Source organism: Leptinotarsa decemlineata, unplaced genomic scaffold (assembly GCF_025532065.1).
Source record: "Leptinotarsa decemlineata unplaced genomic scaffold, Ldec_3_MD MMD2_tig00000008_RagTag_RagTag, whole genome shotgun sequence".
Lineage (NCBI taxonomy): Eukaryota > Metazoa > Arthropoda > Insecta > Coleoptera > Chrysomelidae > Leptinotarsa > Leptinotarsa decemlineata.
In genome coordinates this window covers 1,902,122-1,920,009 of record NW_027412537.1, presented here as the reverse complement: position 1 = coordinate 1,920,009, position 17,888 = coordinate 1,902,122, and the positions used below count along the sequence as shown (strand labels likewise).

The 17,888-nt window shown below is 32.8% G+C and overlaps 1 protein-coding gene across 2 annotated transcripts in view; it reads left to right on the top strand.

Moving 5' to 3' along the window:
- Positions 1–17,888, top strand: part of DAT (Sodium-dependent dopamine transporter) — a 102,035-nt gene that overhangs the window by 24,479 nt on the left and 59,668 nt on the right. For both annotated transcript variants that reach the window (XM_074170844.1, XM_074170845.1), the window contains exon 3: positions 17,223–17,357. In XM_074170844.1, the coding sequence (XP_074026945.1) occupies positions 17,223–17,357 (135 nt within the window). The remainder of the gene's footprint in view (positions 1–17,222; positions 17,358–17,888) is intronic.

The following is a 17,888-nucleotide window of genomic DNA, read 5'->3' as shown; positions in this document are numbered from 1 at the left end:
CTGCCTTTATCATGTAAGATGTTGAATTTTGCCATTTGTTAGGTTAGATTAGTATCTCTTGTACAAAGCAACCTTTAAATAAAAGCATTCGCTATTATTATTATTTATACGCCAGAGTCGTAGACAAGTGGAAGTTTCGGATGCGTTCCATCCAGAAAATTTGAACGATGTTATATTCTACACATAATGGTATCAATTGGTATTTCAAACAATGAACAAAAATTGATGATATCTCACACACACTTTGTTTTATTTAAATTTAAAGATAGGAAACACTTATTGAAAAACTGAAGGTAATAAGTCAAATTTTCTCAAAGTGATGTCAAAGAATTAGACTCATGGTCAATGCAGAAAGCACAGTATTGGTACAGTTTTTTTCAAGAAAATATGTGGAACATTCTACACACGTTCTTATAAATAATGTCGCAACTTCGTACTCGCTTGGCTTATTAACGAGAGGATTTTATTCGCTCTTTCACCCAGTTATCATTCATCCAAATAATAAAAGAACTTATTTAAAAACTTCATTAAATATTTATTGTAACAAAATGAGGAAAAAACTTCAGGAATAAACTTACACTAAAATGTTAATCAAAAATACAATAAATCACCAAAAACGTACATTGTACTGCCACCCAGCAGGATCGAAAAAAAGGAGATGTTCTGCAATGCTGGAACTTTTTCTGAAGATCAATAGATACTGAATGAATTTTTCAATACTGTCTGTTGATGATCTTGACCTTCCTCAATATTTATGAAGATTTATACGCTGACATTGCAACTTTGATCCGGTCACTGTTCTAAGGTAAAATGAACAGTATGCAATCTATGCAAAGTTTGCGTATTTGGAGATTGTTTTATATTTCTGTATCCTGTGATCGTATCGATTTTGATGTCTATGAACTTGGAATATTAAAAGATGGAATTGTGAATTAGATTTTGAACGTGTTTTTGTTTTAGAATATTGAAGTTGAGGTTGGAAAACATGCATTCGCTTATAGTCTATTTCAAAAGAGTGTAGAGTAATAAAATCTCATTAAGTATTCAAAAGCGCTACAGGGTGATCCGTCAATAAATTCTGTCACTTCCCTAGTCCGCATTGCAAAATTATGTCGTTTCATAAAGAGCAGGTAGGTATCACCCTGTTTTAAGGGATTTGTCCATTGTTATCGACGGATAAATACTGAGCCAGAGGCGCGCTAGTGGGATAATTGCCAAAAGAATATGCATTCATAAAAATTATATTAAAGGAAATAAAAATTTAATACAGCAGAACAGTGTTATTAAAAAAATATAAAATGTAACAATAAAATATATACGAACCGAAATCGGGAAATACTCACAAACACACACGAACGAACTTTACGTATTGAAACACTTGTGGGGACTTTAAATCAATTTATTCACAAAAACGACAAGAACTTTACTGGATACGTTATTACAATTTGACACTTGAACAATACTAAAACTGTGAACTTCCCTTAACGTTTAACAACACTCTATTTATACCCTAATTGAATGTTCTAGAGATTACTAGGTACAATTTTCGAGAACCTTCCGAGAAAATAATTATTCAGACTACCCTTAATTCTAAACCCTAACCTAAGCAAAAGTGTCACTGTCACTGATACACTGGTCTCTGTCCAGATTGCTTATCCCGCTACAGTATATTTACAATTCAATTAAATTATTCTACATCAGTATAGTCTTCATCCGAAGAACTGTCATCATCCCCTGGTGTTATAATTATAGGGTCAACCACCTGATCGACCAAGTTGTCCAGTTCCCACATTTTATCTTCCTCTTTTAAAACATGCTGGATTGCTTTTTGCCAGTTTTCTGATGTGATTTCCATAATGGCTTGATCAAACAATACCTTGACATCTTTCATTTTAAATGTGGTATTGTGCCTTGCAACATATCCTTTAACTTGTGCCCATATAAGTTCTATAGGATTTAATTCGCAATGATATGGCGGTAGGCGCAGCACAGTTACTTTATACTTTTCTGCTACATCTTCTACGGCATATTTCATGAAGCGAGATTTATGTTGTTTTACTATGGCTAGTAGTTCCTTCTTTACTGAATTCGTCTCAAACTGAATACCTTTATTTGACAGCCAGTTAATAATTTCTTGCTTTCTCCAAGCTGAAGTTGGTACCTTCTCTAAGCGCCTTGAATGGTAGCTTGCATTATCCATAACCACGACCGAATCAGCTGAAAGAAATTTTAACATTTCCCCGAAGTAGTCTTCGAAGACATCCGAATTCATGTCCTCATGATAATCTCCCGTCCGGCACGACTCAAAGCTTAACAAACCTTCTTTTAAAAATCCGTCTTCGCTTCCAATGTGAGCAATTATAAGCCTCTTCCCTTTTCCCGAAGGCACTTTAATACCCGTCGAAAGGCCTTCTATGAAAGCTTGGCGAGAACTTGTTATATTTTTATCTTGCCACATTTTTTTGACTATATAACCTTCGTTTATCCACGTCTCATCAAGATAAAAAATTTTCTTTTGCTCTCTGCGGTACTGCTTTATAGTTGTCAAATATTTTCGTCTCCAGCAAACAATTTCATCACTTTCCAGTAATAGTGCCTTTCGATTGTGCTTTTCCCAGGCAAAATTCATACTTTTTAAAGTTTTCCATAAAAGTTTTCTGGATATCAAAGGAATATCGTTATCTTGGCTTATCTCGATAAATATTTTTTCAAGAGTGGGTATTTTCTTTTTAAAATAAAACGAATGAACTTTTCTTCGAATGTCACATTTGGTGTCTTCATCTAAGATTTTTATTGGTCTTCCTGATTTTCTCTTGCATGGACTTACCTGGCCTGATATCTTTCTTTCTCGCAATAATTTAAAAATCGTGGACTGTCCAATTCCAGTCATTCGGGCACATCGCTCAACACTTTCTTGCACAGACAAACTAGGGTGATCGTGTTTTATGCAGTCATATACATTTAAAATTATAACTTTTTCGCAAACAGATAGCGGAGAATTTTTTACACTTCTTTTCTTTGGAGTAAATGTCCCCATTTTATAACTTTTTCACTATTTCTATATCACAATATCACTGTACGTTTAATTGGTGTAGTAACAATTACTATTATAACTCGAATGTTTAAGACACCATTACAATATATTTAAACCCTTTTTCTTAATTACCTGGGTTTAATAGGTATTGCATGATTGGTGGGCAGGGTCAAAAAGGGATTATTATGATGACATGGCACCTCGGAACTAAGTGTTAACCCTTTTTTGAGAAATCATGCTCAAGTATATGAACCCAAATTGCATATTAAATAAGTTTACAAGAACCACTAAAATTAATCTTAATCTTTTTTTAAGAAATTTTACTTACCTAAATACATGTAGGTACTTAGTTTTAGACCAAATTACTTCCCAAAAATGGCCTTTTATTATTATCTATGTCTGTAATTTTTAATTTACTTTAATTATTAAGTTTAATAATCCTAAGATTTGCCTACGCCCATGGACGACAACGAAATTCAGGCAAATTTTATGACACTTCATGATTTATTACTCTACACTCTTTTGAAATAGACTATAAATGAATTTGAATTATTTCATGAAAATTTTCCATATTTTACAATAACATGAAGCTAGGCCCTTCAGAATCCGTGAAGTTTCTAGGAGTTCACATTGACCACGATTCGAACTGGTAATTTCAAATCGACTATGTGGGATGTTTACTATGCTTTTGTTAATTCTGTTCTATCTTATAATGTGGTCCTATGGGAGGATGCAACAAATATCAACAAGGTATTTGTTGCTCAGAAACGAGTAATTCGTATGCTTTACAATCTACATCATACTAATTCATGTAAACCTGTTTTCAAGCAAAAGAAGATATTAACAGTACCTTCTCTCTATATTTATAACTGTCCGCTCTTGGAAAAAAAACGCGAACTTGAATTACGCAACCAGGAACGGGAATTTAATCAAACTACACCAACATCGTACCAAATTATACGAAAAGACGCCATTCCTAGCAGGCTTGAAATTTTTTCAATTGTATATCTTACAACATAAAAAGTGTAGTATCAATTTTAGTATTCAAACGGAGAATCAGAGACTATCTCGTAGATCAGCCATACTCAACCTTTATTTTTAATAGAGCCACAAACACTTTTCGGTCTTGATGTGCAGGCCGCAAAAAATATTTAAGTGTTAATGAAAAAAAAGGTGGTCACAATAAAGCCGTCTATACAATACATGACCTTGTAACCTTTATAATATAAGGTTATCATGAAGCCACTTGCGATGCAAATTTTGAAAGAACTAACAATGACTTCAGGTTTTAACAAAGATATTTCGGTATGAAACCATTTTGTTTTAATGAATTTTTGATACTGTCAACACTTTTTGAAAACTTTGTCAAGATCTGGCTTATTGCTGCATGCTAACCTTATCACATCATCCAGATAAGAGTCTGTAAATTTGTTTTTGTACATATTCTTTGTGTATTTCCATTTCGAAAAAGACGATTCACACACGAATGTAGACCCAAAGAATGTTGATAAGATTTGGGCAATTCTTTAGACGCTTTCATATTTTTGGGGAACAATACTACAAAATTTCGCATATTCCAACCTTCTAGATTGGTGACGTTTTTAAAATCGATGAACTCATCGAACATCTCTGAGTAATTACAATTTAAAACTAATGCTAGCTCTGAAATAGTTGTTGTTTCTAGATGCCACGAATTTTCAACAATTAACAAATATTTTTTTTATTTTTCTTAGATCTTGGAACCTATTTTGAAGTTGATTCAATAATGCAGTTATGTAATTTGAAATTATGGAGCAGTTTTGCTCAAAAATGTCAAAACGATCCTCTGTAGTCTTTATCGTAGTTGGGAAATTTTGCAGCTGTTTGATCTGAATTTCTTCATGATATGATAAATATTTAGCTTTTCCTCAAAAGCAAATACTTTATTCGCCATCTGTGAGATTATGTTATTTTCACTTTGTGAATTTCGATTAAGGCTATTTAGTTTTTCTGTAATAATAAAGGCTAAAGGACCCCATCATCCATCCGTTTGCAATTCAGGGTACTATTTTTTATATTGCTCAAAAATCAGTAGTATTTCATGGCGTAGAAAGAAAACCTCCCCAAAACTTTTTCCCTATTAAGCCATCGCACTGAGGTATGTAGAAGGACGTCGTTATACTCACTTACCAGTTCTTCCAAAAAGCTTTCAAATTTTCTGTGATTCAATTCTCTTGCTCGAATATAATGGGAAATGTTCCTCCTGACGAAAATCAAGTAGTTTTCATAAAAGAGCTCTAAAACAACGCATTTTATCATTTCAACCTTATTTTTTTAAATTATTTAAATACTTAAAAAAGAGGAATGAAATAATGCATTCAACATTCAAAGGGATTCGTTTCTATTTCACCATTTGGCAACATCGGTTATAGCTAATAAAGGACAATGAATCTATTACCTGGATGACACAAACAAAGATGACATATTTCAGAGGCGTGCTGTTCTGTTCACTTATGTTCCGAGTTCCGAGACATTTTGTGTACCTAACCTATCTTCCTCTATATAAATAAATAACAAAACAACTGTTGTTTATGTGGCTTGTGGAGGTGGTATTGAACTATAATTTATATTTTGCCTTAACTGTTGATTTATAAAGATAATTTTCCTTTTTTAAAATAGAATATATAGGTACGTATAAATAATTGCAACTTGATATAGGCGCTGTTGCCAATATGTAAATTAGAAACAAATCACTTCAAAAATTAAAACCCAACATTCGAAACATCAATTTGAATACTTTTTGAAGTGAAATTGAAAAAGTCATGAATTAAACTCAACTTCATTTTGTTCAAACTTGCATTTGTTGTAATAACCCAAATTGAGGAACATTCCCCATTGACAATATTGATAACGGTCTTCAGCACTGCTTCTATTTAAAGATTTACAGCACGCGCCGCCAGGTTTTCTAGGAGGATAATGCAATGAAATGTAATTAAATTTGTTAGATTATAACTCTATAACTCTGATGGGCACGAAATTTAAAAAAATTACACTCCAGGTGGGCCAATCACAAAGGCCCGGCGGGCCGCAGGTTGACAATGGCTGTCGTAGATGGTTAATGAATATTTTGAATATCCATATTCGCCAGTCTACAATCAGTTTTATGTTTGATATTACCTATTTCAACAATTATGTGTATGTATAAACACTTTTGATTGTTTTTTTGTTCTATACGAGCACACTCATGTATTGAATTTATGTATTGTGTAATATTTCGTTTATATACATTTCATGTTTCACCATTGACTACTTCTATTTTAAGGAATGAATATATTGTTTTGTTTATAATAACTAACTCATAACGTGCCATTCTTTTTTCGAATTCATATAAAAATTGGTCATAATTTCTCGGAAACGCCATTATGTATGGGTTGGAAAGTGGAAATGAGGAAGTGTTTTTGTTTTTTGAATATCTTCATATATTCGTAAAACATCAGATAAAAATAAAACGAAATTGGCAAGTTTTTCCCAATTAAACCGACTTGGTATCCCTGACGGTTTCCGATATTCCATTATATCGTGGACTGAAAGTAAACAATGCGGAGAAATTATTTTGTTTTTCAAATTAACGTTTCTGCTGTTGCTACTGAGCATATACCAAACTATCAAAACAGATATATTTGAACTAATCTATCATACATTAAACGAACATAAGTTAAAACAAACGCTTTTTTTTAAATAACCCTCAGGCTTTCCTTCAACAATCGGCATGATGTTACCGAGTAAGTAAATTCAAGTGAAATCTAAAATATGAGACCCCGGAAAGCTCTGAATCAGAAGTGGTGCTATATATCAGGAAATTAGATAAATCAGCTTAAGGCACTCAGAGGCAGTTGACAACCGGACATTGTGAAAGCCTTTCTCAGAGGTTGGTTCACTCACAGTTAGGTCGGTTTTCTGAAATCCATTCCATATTTTATTCGGGGTTGCGATCATTTCTTTCACGTTTCCACACTTTGAAATAAAGGATAACTTGTAGAGAAAACATATTCGATGTGATAGTTGTTATTCATTTGAATATATTCAATCACATTCAATAAATCAGATTTAACGATTTTCAGGCAGCCACTGTTACATTTAGAGATGGCATTTAGAATATTATTTATCTGCAGAAAGGAAAAGTGTAAACTTTATCGATTTCAAACTGCAAAGTTATATGGAGTTTTTTCCCAACACCAAACCGTTATTTCAACACCTCGATACGTGTTTCGATCACCAAGTGATCATTTTCAAAAGGAAGATTAAACTAAATATACTTACAATGTTATCCTTATTTATAGCATAGATACCTCTTCTAGGTATCTGCGTCTAAAGTGTCTCAAATTAATTTCACAATATTGCCTCATCTACTAGTCCTAAATTGATTTTACAATGTGTTATAATCAGGTAAATCTAATAATTAAAAAAGATTATTTTAACAAGCTATATGTATAGTATACTATTAGATATTGGTCCACCACCGTTATTCATAATATTATTATGTTTACTTATTTCTACACTCTTATAGGCATCTAGATGCCTGTTGTTGCTAACTTGTCTAACTGATCTTAATGAACTGAAGTCTATGGAATGGTTTTGTCGCAAAATAAGATGGGCGACTGCTGATTTCTCTGGTCTTCCATATTTTAGGTGTGCTAAGTGTTTCTTCTATCTTATTTTATTAGATTTTTTTGTCAGTCCATAATATTTTGCATCGCAGTCCTAACATTTGATTTCCTAAATCCCACACTTTTGGATTTCCTGAAAGGCTCTGTAGTGTATGACTTGTTTTAAAAACCACCTTCATGCCTAGTTCCTTGAAAATCTTTCCAAAGTTCTTCGTGTATTGGTGGTATGGAACTGAGATATATTTATCTTGGTTTTCAAAAGTCGAGATTTCGTTCATTCTCAACCTAAACTTTTTCTTCCTTATTATATCATCTATAATACCCCTCGAGAAACCGTTACTTAATACCCCTCGAGAAACCGTTACTGGCTACTATTTCCTGTATTGTATCTTTTTCTTTTGTGAACCTCTCATGTGTGAGGGGAAAAGTCAAAAGACGGTTGCACTAGAAAATTCAGTCCAGCACGTTTGTGCTGTCCACAGTGATGTGAACTGCCAATAATATACTTGAACGTGCTTCTTTCCTTTCTAAATACATCGTATTCTAGCCTTCCATATTGTCTCCTCATTACCAAAAAGTCAAGAAATGGAAGTTATGCTTTATTTTCTAACTCAAACGTGAATTTTATTGATGGAAATGTGTTATTTGAAAAGGAAACAAAGTCCTTTCAAATAACAGATTCGAAAGGGTTTATTCTTCTAGTTTCTGTCTGAAGGGGACTTCTTTTTTAAATTAATTGTTTTTTTCCATTCTTCAGGAGATTTCCATATTTGGAGAGATGGAGAAACCATAGGAAAATAATAAAAAAAGACATAATTGAAAAAATAAACTGAGAGATAAGTTTTGTAAAATTACATGACATGATATACGAATTTTCTCCAGATTTCTGGAAATTATTTAGCTCGATTAAATTTTGTTTCTTTTTGAAGTCATTCGACAAAAGTAGTAGAGAAAATCCATATTATTTTAAGTTACTCTCAAATCGTGGTTGATGAAATAATTCCATTTTTAAGTTAATGCGATTGACAGTGAACAGAGACTATAGTAAAGTATTTCACTTCGACAAAGATGTTCGAATTGATTCGCCTTTTACTCTAAGAGGATAAAAGAAAGAAAAAATTAAATTCAGTACGCCAGGGATTGCATATCGAACTTCATTGATATTGAGAGTCAGATTGTATTTGAAATATAGATATTCTCCATGGAAATAATGAGATGAAATAACTTTACTTTCTCTCTTCGCAGAATCGGTACAGGGACATGCGAATAACTAGAGACCATACCATCATTTGAAATTTAAAAAAAAAAATGTGAATATTTGAATTTCCGTTGTCTGAAAAATGCTAACTCATTTGATATCTAAGAGAAGAAAAAATGAATGAAATATTAATAATATTAGAACCGAAATAAAAGAATGAGGTACTTGAAAAAATTATTTAAAAAACCGGGAAGAAATGATCAATGAGTATGACATGTATAAAATTTAATAACACTAAACTGGAAAGAGAATATTTTTTAGGAGATGCGGTGGAATTGGTTGATATTTGATGAAAATCCATAACTTAATTATGATATTTTCACTGAACAGTTTACAAAACTGTTACAGGTGTCTCTTCATTGAACAAAGTGTTACTTGAATTTTTCAAGAGAAATTATTTTTTGGAAAAAAACTTTATGTCTGTCATTATATAAAAAATGTGGGATTTTTCTGAAGAAATAAACTCTTGATCATACACAGACATTTCTGAAAAACATATCCGGAACAACAACTTCGGAATATAAACATTGAGTTACACTTTTTATTATTCAGCTTGTACTTTATTATGGAATAAAAACAGATATTATGTGTGATTGATAACTTGTTTACTTTATGGTTTTTCATGATTACTCAAATGAAATGAATAAAAGCACTTGAACACCTTTTTGGAAAGACGAAACACTCATTTCCTTCATAAAACACTAATTGAAATTTACAAAAAATGGTTAAACTATGAGTGGAAATTAAATAAATAGGTTTAAAATTGAAACAAGAATGATAAAAATTCAAGAGACTTCAAACCAAATTACTTTGTTATTCCTGATATTCAGACAATGCGTAATTTCCATATCTTCTTATGGTTTTCGTTCAATTCACTATAGCTCATTTTCCCACTCGATTAGAGGTTTCCCAACTTAGCAGACTTCCACAATAGTCTAGTTGAATGCGCCATGGTTCAATACGTACGCTAAAGACATCATTTCAACTCAGCAGATTCGCTGATCTGACCTTTTTACCGATCTGTCCAATTAGTCTTTGGGGGTCATCTGATTTTTTGATTCGAATCCGTGCGCTATGCTTTCGTTCACGGTCAAAGGAAAATTATAGGATTCTAAGTATCACCTCCTCCAATGTCTGTCTAATGCCTGCATGACCTGAGAATTCGGTAGTGTGTCTAAATTGTTGGCAAAACGAAACTATAATTTACAAATTTTCCAAATTTGCGCTTCCACCCTCCCCAACAAAAGTGTTTATTACCAAATTTTCAATTCAACTTGAACAATTTTTTATGGTCTTTGCGATAAAATAATCGAAAAACCTACCACTGCTTCCAATATTTTCTGTGTTCAATTATTCTTTTTGAGCGTGGATTTTCAAATAATGAACAAGTGGTTTGCTTGATCAATATTTTCATTTACTAATTGAAAATAAGCACTGAACAATATACTTCAATCACACTTTATAATTGCCGTACATATTTCAGTTGTTGACTGTCTTTACAATGTTGTCGCTTCTTCGAACAAATCCACGTCGTTCTAAACTGATCGAAAAACTAATCTGAGCTGCATCTGCAACTCGACGCCCTCGTATATATACTTCGATCAGAGGCATAGATATTATCATATATATTCATATTGATATATATATATATATATATATATATATATATATATATATATATATATATATATATATATATATATATGTATATATATGTCCGTAAAGTATGGAACAAATTCATTTTTAGCTAAACAGGTCATTTTAAGAAATGATCCTGAAACACGTCGATTTTTGATGTTAATTTACCGTATTTCAAAATAATAATCTAATATACAGGGTGAATTACGTTCGAGTAATGACGTCACCGTCATTTTTTTTAAATAGAACACCCCCATTTTGTCTCAATTTTCGGGTTACTCTAGCTGAGCTGATTCCAAAAATGTATCACATGTTGATTCCAATTGGTACAGGGTGGACAAAAATACAGTAGTTGTGTGTGTGCTAATGAAGTAACGCGTAACATTCTTTATTAGGTAAATTAACAATATTATCAAAAATACTTATTGTCTAGCGGCAATTGGTTTAAATGTAACACCCCGTAGTTTGCTACATGTTTAGAGTAATAAAAATGAGCTGTTTCCAAAAATGTTTGGTACTTGTGGTCTAGCAGACAGAATATGAAAGAAATTATTTCTTATCTACATTTATAAAAAACATAGTCGTCTAGTTTTTTGTGAAATATCATTATTTGTGAATATTCGAATGATTGCTTAGATTTAATTGGAAGTAGAAATGGAGTTAAGTGTAAAACAAAGAATTGAAATACTCATGATGATTGGGTATGGAGACAGATCGCGAACTCAGATGGAAGTGTGCAATTTGTTTAATGATAAATATCCAGAAAGACCTATAACGCCTTCAACAGTCAGTAAGCTGGAAACGAAATTTCGAGAAACTGGTACGGTTACAAATGTACGCAAATCAGGTCGTCCCTCTGCAAATGCTGATACAGCATTAGATGTTTTACTGTGTTTTGAAGAAGATGCGCACACTTCTGTTCGTAAAGTTAATCGCGAAATCGGTGTTGGCAAAACAACGGTACACAAACTATTGAAGCTTGAAAAATGGCATCCTTATAAAATCAAACTTGTGCAAGAATTAAACGAAGATGATCCCGATAGACGACACCAATTTTGCGAAGAAATGATGGATGAATGTCACCGAGACCCTCTCTTGATACAAGACATTATTTTTTCTAATGAGTCCACTTTCACGTTAAATGGTGAGGTTAACCGTCAGAATTGTAGATACTGGGCAAAAGAAAACCCCCACTGGATGCGTGAGCATCATACACAATACCTTCAAAAGGTAAATGTATGGGCTGGAATTGTACGAAATCGAATCATTGGACCCTACTATATTAAAGGTAATTTAAACGGGGCAAAGTACCTTGAGTTTTTAAGGAGGTATCTCGTACCTACTTTACGTAATTTATTTCCCAGCAGACGTAATCCTGGAGGTTTTGATGAAAGTTTATGGTTTCAACAGGATGGTGCACCTCCACATTATGCTGTAGATGTTAGAAGGTACGTAGATGAAATTTTTCCGAACAGGTGGATTGGTAGACGTGGACCCACTGAATGACCAGCGAGGTCACCAGATTTAAATCCTTTGGATTATTTTCTGTGGGGCCATCTGAAGAATGTTATTTATAAAACGAAATCAGCAAATATTGAAGATGTACAAGTGAAAATTCGAACAGAAATTAACAATATTACGCAAGAAACCATACACAAGGTTCAACAAGAATTTGTACACCGTTTGGGTAACTGTCAAATACAGCAAGGGCTGCAGTTCGAACATTTAATATAAAGTCATGTATTCCAGCATATTCTGTCCGCTAGACAATAAGTATTTTTGATAATATTGTTAATTTACCTAATAAAGAATGTTACGCGTTACTTTATTAGCACACACACAACTACTGTATTTTTGTCCACCCTGTACCAATTGGAATCAACATGTGATACATTTTTGGAATCAGCTCAGCTAGAGTAATCCGAAAATTGAGACAAAATGGGGGTGTTCCATTTTAAAAAAATGACGGTGACGTCATTACTCGAACGTAATTGACCCTGTATATTAGATTATTATTTTAAAATACGGTAAATTAACATCAAAAATCGACGTGTTTGAGGATTATTTCTTAAAATGACCTGTTCAGCTAAAAATAAATTTGTTTCATACTTTACGGACCAGTGTATATGCCATCTTCAGAGAAAACAGCTCATCATACTTTGCCCGTGAGAATCTTCGAGTTATGTATATATGTGCTAAGTTGTGTGTCTAGTAGAAAAATGAGAATTTTCAAATCTCAAAATTTGTAATAGACATCCACCGTGATCAACATCTTCGAATTACTCCATCGTTACTTGTCTGCTCATTTCTGAGATGACCATTTGGTAGAAATACTGAAATTGTATTGAGCAATCTTTCTTTGTGTATGATCAGTGATTTGCTCCGTAGAGTCAGCTGAATGTCATGATCCAAGGAGTTCATCTTTCCAGACACCAGTTAGGGGCCCTTTCGTCATATTTGTAGTTTGAATTTTCTTATGAGGTTAGTAAAACCACACAGCATCTCCTCATTTGAAATATGTGTCCCTGCTTCATCTGAGCGATGATAATTCTTAGGCGTTATCTTGTGAACTCTCTCATCGTTATGTGGTCCCCACGACGAGCTTTCTAAGTGCAAAAGTTGCATCGTTACACCAGTCTTCCATGTCACTGTCGAACTCATGCCAGGGTTTTGTTGTTGCTTAAGTGTTCTCTCACTCGACTATGAAGTTCATCTAGCACATATGTGTGCTTTTGGTACGACCAATTGCCTCTGAGTTCAATACTCCATGACAACTTTCCCACGTTCACAGATCAGCTGTTGGGCCATCTTTGAATCAGTTTCACAATACAATCTTTTTTCTGTCTTATTCTTACTTCTTCCAGGGTCCATTCTAAATACGATCTTCAGGTTGTTGTATGTCTCGATTGAGCAATTTGTTCTTTCCTCTTGGTTGCAGGCTCTAAACAATATTCTGATTCCTTTTTCAATCTCGTTGATCCAATTATCATTTAGAAGCTTCGTATTCTTTCCTGCGTCAACGATCTGTGTCTTATCTGTGGTGTTGGCGATCTGACGTTTGTCCTAGAATCATCTATTATTTCTTCTATTTCGCTTTGACCTAGGGGCACCCTGCTCTTTCTCCTCATTTGAGAACCATAATAATGATAATCATAAGGACTGTGAAATGCAAATCAAAACTCACCTGGCATATACACAAGTCGTCAAAAGTATTTCTGAAAGCAAGAAATATTTTGTAAAGTATTTCGAATGGTGTTTTTATAGTATCATTTTCAATTCATTCACATCTGATAAACCTTTGAAATTTTCTTGAACTAGATATAACATCCACGTATCAACGGATCCATTTTTAATTCAGAGTAATCTGAATATATATACCAGTTTCAAAAATCATTTCCTTCTCATATAACACGATATCTTGGTCATTCCCAGGAAATCATCCACAGGTAGGTACCCTAGTTTTTTGCAGTTGTAACGTAGTTTTTTCTGGAAAATTTAATTTTTTTGTACGCTTTGCCTGATTTTTTGAAACATTTTTGTATCAGCTTGTTGAGTTTGTCGTTCAACAAAACCTGTTTGGACGAGTTGCAACTGCATTTTGGTCTGTACGAAGCCGTTTTCACTACTATGAACACATCAAATATTATACTAAAAACTCATTTGAGACTCACGGATGGCCTTGAGGATAGCTTATTATCTACAGAAGTCTGATCGGACCCTTCAGTGGTGGTACATTGAGGGAAGGTGTCACCTTGAACAGAGAATAGCTATTGTTTGCTCACTAATCCTCACACACTTCGAGTGTTTTAGAGGACATAGATAGGCCAGTTCGATTTCAAGGACAAGTAAATTGAATCAGCAAACAGACTCTCAAGTTCATGTAAACTATCAGAAGCAGAAAATACCCCACTGCAAAACGTAAAGCAACTGGTATCGTTATAATAATACAAGCGTACGAGAAGAGGTGAGAGGCAACACTAATGGCTTCAAAATCGAATTACCGATCATAGGGATAGAAAGAAGCCGCCACGCGATTGGCACTTTACAAGATGACTAGATGCTCCATGCTTCTCGCTAATTACGTCCCGACTAGCACACTTTCGGGACGGGGCAAATTTCTCGAGCGAGGCCCAATTACTCCACCTCTTGCTGGTCTGTAGTGCTTCGTCATACATTTCCTGGTTTCGTGATTTCATTGAGGATATTATGTTAACCGGCGTTTCATGTCCAAATGTTTCTGCTAATTTCAAAAAGTAGGTCTTTACTTTTGAACAGGGCTTAATGAGACGCAATAATTTTGAGAGGATTGGTTTGAAAGGCTTTTAAAAAATTATCAACCTTCTCTAGTTTCTTTCATTCGATTTTCATAATTGTGGGAATATTTTTGTTGAAACAGAGATATCAAATAACCGTTAAAATGTCTATTAAAAATATCCTGTTGTTATGTCTCTTAAACATTTGCTCCAATCTAAGAAAACAGAATCCGGGCTAGTAGCCCATGGTCAAGTACAACCTAAAGTATCAAACCTCATCAGTGGAATGTGCAATTACTGCGAGGACGAAAATTATATGTTGAAGTCTCAAGAACGAACGATTCGTTCTGGACTTGGAGATAAATCTGTTTCTGTTTCTGTTCTGTTTAAAATCTGTTTTTTCCGTTAACCAGCTGTCGCACCCCTACGAACGACAACCCTCAAAAGTCGAAACTTGTGCGAGCTAAGGATCAACGAGGTCTTACCTTTTAACGTGTGATTCCTAACACGAAAACTTCCGCAGTAAACGCAAATACCACTGATGATGTATATCGCAGTAGTAGACGAAACGTTTGATACCACCACAACCTAATAACTCAGATTTTGTACTTTTTAAACGTGACTCCGGTCGTGAAAGCCTATGTTCGTATATTTGCACTCACATTCTACGTCTCTTCTGAAAATCGCTGATTTTTTAATTATTATTACTATACTTTCTTAGATACTTACAAATAAATATGAAATTCCTATTTCTCAAACGAATTGCTGAATAGTTTCACTAATGTATCCGGCTCGAAGGACCACAACATATTTACCCATGATAATAATTATAAAATTTTGACAATAAATTTTATCCAAGACGAATCCAACTGATGGAGTTACCGTGTTATTAATTTCCAGAAAGTAACAGGCCAGTGTATTCATAACATGTTTATGTAACTTGAATTGAATAATTTCAGCTCAATTATTTTTCTGGTAGACTGTAAGGTAATATATATTGTAGCAAACAAGTGAAAGCAATTTTTATATTATATTGTATTTATTCATAATATTATATTTATTTATTATATTATATTTATATTTTCGAATATTTACATCAAAATTCAGGAAATAATTTCAGATTGGCCAATATTTCAATGAAATGAATATTATTTTGGAAATGAGTCCTTTGTTATTCCAAATCAGTAACACATTACAATTTATAATCCATTGTTTTTCTGTCAAAATTTTTTTTATATTTGATATCTCGTAATCTGCAGAAGTTTGATATGGTCTCTTTTGGAAAGAAGAATGTGATAGTCGGCAAAAGAAAACATATCAAGTTAAGTTCCGCAAGGATCTATTCTTATGAAAATCTGTGAAGCATAAATGTATTTCACATTCGATTTTCATCAGTGAGTAACAGCCCAATAGACCATAAATGAATATTTTATTCAATTGGTAATTTTGTCAAAAATGCATAATCTGCAACTTAATTCTCTCAAATCTAATATAAGGCATTCTGGCAAAAATGATAATTGTTAAGGATAATCAATTACATTCTAAAAAGGGAAGAAGTTTGAGCTTATATTGAGATACATACGTTCAATTTAAATTCAAGTATTGCAATTACTGATTGAAAAATCTCTTACTACATAGCAATTTGCTATCTTCATTTAAGTATACACTTGTCGATTAGAAAAAATGTGACTTAGATTCATTTATAGGATTAAAAACAATTAGCTACTCAATTATCTCTCATTCAACTTGAGTTGTGGAAAAAATATTTCTCCAGAGGTAATATTTTTATTTAAACAAATTTTGTTTTTTTATGTACTATAGACTTTGGACTAAACAATATTTTTTCTTATATTTAAATTGAAGTGTTCAATATATCAATAAATATTATTAGTATGTTCAATATTCTCCTGGAAAATATTTAACAATCATATCACTTTTTTTAATTGTGTAAAATTTCAATGCCTTGAATTTGACGAAGCACATAATATCGATCATTTGGTTTGATTAAATTCAGAAATTTGGCTCACTTGGGGCACTCCTCACATTGCCTTCTCTCCTTTAATGTTTTGTCGTATTTTCGAATGAAATATAAAAATCTACACACTATGACTGACGAGTCTGAAATATGATTTTAATACAGCTTACTCCGGCCATAAAAAGTACATTCTTTTATAATGTGGTTATCTATACTTTGTCATGTCATCTATGCTAAGTATAATATGATAGGAAAGTGCAGGAGACAATTTGAGTAGGGCTTGGTGAGGAAGGTATTCAAAAACAAATTATTTCAAACAAAAATCATCTGAAGCAGTCATTCCGACAGACGTTTTGAAATATATTCATTTGATAAAATAAGAGATGAATTCATCTTCGTTAATTCGATAAATTTTCAGGTGCATTTTTAGTTCCGTACTGTCTCATGTTGGTTATCGGAGGAATTCCTTTGTTCTATATGGAGTTAGCTCTAGGACAATTCAACAGAAAAGGTGCTATAACATGCTGGGGAAGATTGTGCCCTCTTCTTAAAGGTGAGACAATGCACGTTTATGCATGTTTTGTAATTTTGTTACATATGTTGAAGTAAAAGTAAATATCAAATATCAATATATATCAGTATCAATATATATATATATATATATATATATATATATATATATATATATATCTATATATATATATTGATATTGTTAGCCTTTTTTAATATTGTATGTTCATGCTATATTTATTATTGATTCATATTTTATATATTTGTTTTTTTAATATCTAAAAATGTGTTCATATATATATGACCTGCTACAAACATTATATAACGTAGATAAATAAACGAATCTATCTATCTATCTATCTATCTATATATACACAACACTTAACTTTTCTCCAACAGAAAACATCAAACTATAAGACATAATGAAGGAAACCATATGAACATTTGGGAAAACCTGAACATCCATAAATAAGTCATAATTTACCTATCAAACTTTTTTATCAAAATAAAACAATTTTATAACTTTTTTGTAATGATTGTACAAAAAAGATTGAAGATTCATGCTTGTCAAGCT